Source organism: Corylus avellana, chromosome ca11, assembly GCF_901000735.1.
Source record: "Corylus avellana chromosome ca11, CavTom2PMs-1.0".
Classification (NCBI taxonomy): Eukaryota; Viridiplantae; Streptophyta; class Magnoliopsida; order Fagales; family Betulaceae; genus Corylus; species Corylus avellana.
In genome coordinates this window covers 11,737,604-11,741,785 of record NC_081551.1, presented here as the reverse complement: position 1 = coordinate 11,741,785, position 4,182 = coordinate 11,737,604, and the positions used below count along the sequence as shown (strand labels likewise).

The window sequence follows — 4,182 nt, the reverse complement described above, 5'->3', positions numbered from 1 at the left end:
TTGGATATTTGGGCGAAAGGATTTTTTGTATTGCTGAAGGGTTTGTCATTTATTGGTAATCCTGATAGCTTTAGGAGATGATTTTTTTGTATTGTTGAAGGATTTGAGAATTCCGACTTAATAATAATGGTTTCATATTTATTGTAATGTTGACGGCTTCATATTGTTATATAATTTTGTACTTTGTTGATTTAATTGATTGGTTTAACTGGATATTGGTGGGAGATGATTTTGTATTGCTGAACGATTTGGCATTTCTTGGTAATCCTGACAAGATGCTTTTTCCTCGGTCTCAAAACTTGCTTCTTAAGCATTTAAGTTTAGAACAAGGTGTAAAATTTGATTGAGTGATTGTTGAATTGGAGATGGCACAATTGTGTAGCATTTATATATGTAATCATAATAGATAATACACACGTATATACATCCATCATGTTGCTGTCAAATTCAAAGACAATCTGCGTATTGATGGTTCAGAGCAAGTCCACCTCCTATCTGCAATCAAAATTGGCATGTAGCTTATTTTTTTCAAGCAGTAAAATGAAGTTTTTAGATGGCTGCTAAATTAACAATGGCCACTTTGGTAGAACTTACCCATATGGGCTATAACTATGATTGTGGGAGAACCCTGTCAGCCATGTATTAAATGTATCTAGCTTCAAAATTTGTTGCACTGGACCTGTGAATTTTTGAAAGAAATTCAAGAGTTACAATTATTGTGTGTTAATTTCAATTTACTTAGAAGCTTGTCATCACCCCTTAATTCAGAAATATGTGGATGATCTATTGAACCTAAAACTTCTCCCTCTTTATGCATCAACAACCTTAGAAGATTTCACCAACTAATGCACCAGTGCTGGTGGGAGTTTGTGCTGAAGGCAATTTTGTCTACTTTTCTATACTTCTTTGCTGTCTTCTTGCTCACAGCTTAAGGACACCCGGGCTGCACTTCTCAGTTCCTCATGCATGCATCATCTATCTTAAAGCCTAGCATACCACAATACCATTTGTCGCATTTTCATTTCCTTAATTCTCATTACAAAACAAGTATTACATAATTTCCAATACACAATACATATTAACACAAACTATTAAAACAAAAAATCAACTTCAAGAAAGGTACATAATTTGTTTTTTTGTTCTATCATCCTCAAAGAGTTACAATAAGCAAAACACTAGGAACTATGACAGTTACTTGCAAAACCTTCCAGGTTTTCGCTTTTTTTTTTTTTTGCATGTATTTTATTTTTGACATAGCAAGAATCATATATATTGAAGGGAAAAACATTATAAGAACCAGAATTATCCAAAACAAATTTACAAGGTAGATTACCAAAATTAAATCACCATCCGCCTCTACACAAAAATTTTCCATGGTGATCACCTAAAAAATAAAGACACTCCCAACACTAACCCCATCTTATATTACAAAATAAGCCGTGCTCTCCAACAATACTTGGAGCCTGTTGCACCTATGAATCATATAGAACTCAATACCAATAATGAAAAGAAGGAAAAAGCTATAGTATACAGTAGAAAGATATTGCAAACAACCAACAGGCTGTCAACATTAATCTGAATACTAAACTGATAATATTTAGAAGAAAGTACGACTACATCAACAGTAATTGAAGTCATTAGAACCACTAGTAACCTTCTCACTATCAACACCCAGAATCATTACACCACAAAAATGGCCAACTAGTCTATACAACACCAAAAAAGTGCCAAAAAAAAAAAAAAACCGGCGCAATAGCCCAAAAAAAAGCATTGTAGCTTGCATTCCTTCCATTATAATTACCGTTCCAATAGCTCAGGTGGCCACATATCCTACAAAATTATGATCAAGATTTCAAATAACAAAATAAACCAAATCTCATGAAATAATTATTTATTTTTATTTTTAATACCTGAGTACTTGCACTCTCTTGAGTTTCAAAAACATCACAAGGAGCTTCAAATAAATACGAAACATCATCTCCATGGGAAGTCTTTAAGTAAGTAAATGTTTTACGTGGTGCAAAAAAAAAAAAAGTAAAAATGTTAAGAAATGCACAAAATGTTTTAATAATAATAATTAAACACTTGGGGAAGGAAAGTAAGTAACCTTATTTTTTCGTTTCCTTTGAATGGGATTAGTGTTACATGCCTCATTGTTTTTTCTTTGTGATTTCTTCATTGTCACTTTTTCCACCGCAGACATCTTCCTTTTATGCGGTAACTTTCATCTTTTTTTAGCTACAATAGGACTATGAACCTCATCACCATCTACCGCCAACTCAACATTATCAATGGACTCATTACATGTTAAAGATACACCTGGAAGTGCAAGAGAAGGTGGATTGGGTTCACAACTTGAAGCACGTAATTCCTTGGTCAACATATCAATATGCATCCAAACTTTTGTGTAGTGATCCACGTTTCTTGCAGCGACCTCTGCTAATGTATGCATACCTTTGCACAAGCTGTCATATCTTTGTACTTCGGGGTTAGCACTCAAAGCATCAAAACCACATTTAATTAAAGTATATCTTCGCTTCACATCCTTCCTCCAACGGTCAAGATAATATTTGGGGGGCAAAGATGTAATGTTATGTGCACACAATAGAGCAAAGATGTGTCTGCATAAGATGCCTCTTGAGTCAAAGGAGTCACATGTGCATTTTACTTCAAATTCATCTCCATCTTCATTGAAGTAGACAACATATGGTACTACTTTCACGTATGCATCTTCAACTACTTCATTTTGAACTTTTACCTGTTCAGTCACTTGGTAGGTGCAAATTGCACCCTCTTTAGTCAAAAGGGAGATAGTACAATAAATTCTGCTTATTATCTCATGCTGAACTTCTTTGAATTTGGTAATGGTGTAAACTTTTTCAAATTTTTCCTCAAAAGGATAGAAGGTTACACATGGAAGCTTAGTATTAAAAGACTTGAAATCTGCAAGACTCTCATTCTCAACCTTCTTCCGCAAAGCAAGATCATATTGGTCAACAAATTGCTTCAAAGTGGTAGACGGACGCACATAGCCATCGAAAAAGGCATTCATACTTTCACTCCGCTGTGTACTTCTCATACCAGCCCAAAACACACCTTTCAGATATGCCGGTACCCAAAAAGTCCGCTCATTATATAACCGGCGCAACCAATCATGGTCCTTAAGGTCATAACTATCTAGTAGACTTTGCCATCCTACCTCAAAGTCACCACATGTTTGAGACTCATAAACACATTTATGTATGGCACTCTTAATGGCAGAATAATTTTTATATGATTTAAACTTGTCTGGAATTTTTTTCAAAATGTGCCATAGAGAATATCTGTGTCGGGTTCCTGGGAAAACTCTTGCGATTGCATTTTTCATAGCCCGATCTTGATCTGTTATAATTGCAATCGGCGCTCGGCCGTTCATGCAATTCAACCAGTTTTGAAACAACCATACAAAATTTTCTGTATCCTCACTAGATATTAATGCTGCCCCAAAAAGTATTGACTGACCATGGTGGTTCACTCCCACAAACGGAGCAAATGGCATACCGTATTTGTTAGTCAAGTATGTCGTATCAAATGTCACGACATCCCCAAAACTTTCAAACGATGCCCTACTTCTTGCATCAATCCAAAACACATTTTTCAACCTAGAATCATCATCAGAATCAACTGCAAAGTAGAAACCACTATCGGTTGCTTGCATCTTATTCAAATAGTCTAGAAGTGCTTTAGCACCTCCTTGGCCAAGCCGAATGTGTCTTTCCTTGTTAATAAAGTTTCTGCAATCTTTTTCTATAAAAGGAAGATTCTCATACCCCCCAGCTTCAACAGCAAGAGAGTTAAAACTCTGACTTAGTCCAATCCCAGATATATCATTTACTATAATCTTTCTTCTCACGTTAGAATTCAAATTCCTATTGCATTTATAATATCTTCCCTTGTTTGGACTTAAATCATGATTGTGGTCACTAATTACACTAGTCACATACCACTTTGTTTCAACCAACTTTGCATTCAATTTCGCCTTGCAATCCGTTTTTATTGTGGGATTTGGCTTATTTGTCGTGGGTTGTGGCTTGCCTTGACGCCCACATGCAAGGGTGACACGTGTCTCTTTTCCAGTGATTTTGTCTTTAGTAATTTTTTTGATTATCACCCCAAAACCTCTTTTCCGACCAAACCGCCTAT

At 35.5% G+C, this 4,182-nt stretch overlaps 1 protein-coding gene across 1 annotated transcript; it reads right to left on the bottom strand.

Annotated features, from left to right (window-relative positions):
* Positions 1–2,224: 2,224 nt before the first annotated feature.
* LOC132165074 (protein FAR-RED ELONGATED HYPOCOTYL 3-like) lies at positions 2,225–3,697 on the bottom strand. Its single transcript, XM_059575579.1, has 2 exons — positions 3,502–3,697; positions 2,225–3,195 (listed from the first exon to the last, which is right to left on the bottom strand). Exons 1-2 carry the CDS (start codon positions 3,695–3,697, stop codon positions 2,225–2,227), a joined length of 1,167 nt encoding a protein of 388 aa, XP_059431562.1.
* Between the last annotated feature and the right edge of the window lie 485 nt (positions 3,698–4,182).

Coding starts and splice junctions, on each gene's coding strand:
- LOC132165074 (XM_059575579.1), bottom strand. CDS start 3,697: ATGCAAGCAACCGATAGTGGTTTCTACTTTGCAGTTGATTCTGATGAT. Junction 3,196..3,501: donor TGTGGGAGTGAACCACCATG/GTCAGTCAATAC, acceptor ACTTTGAGGTAG/GATGGCAAAGTCTACTAGAT.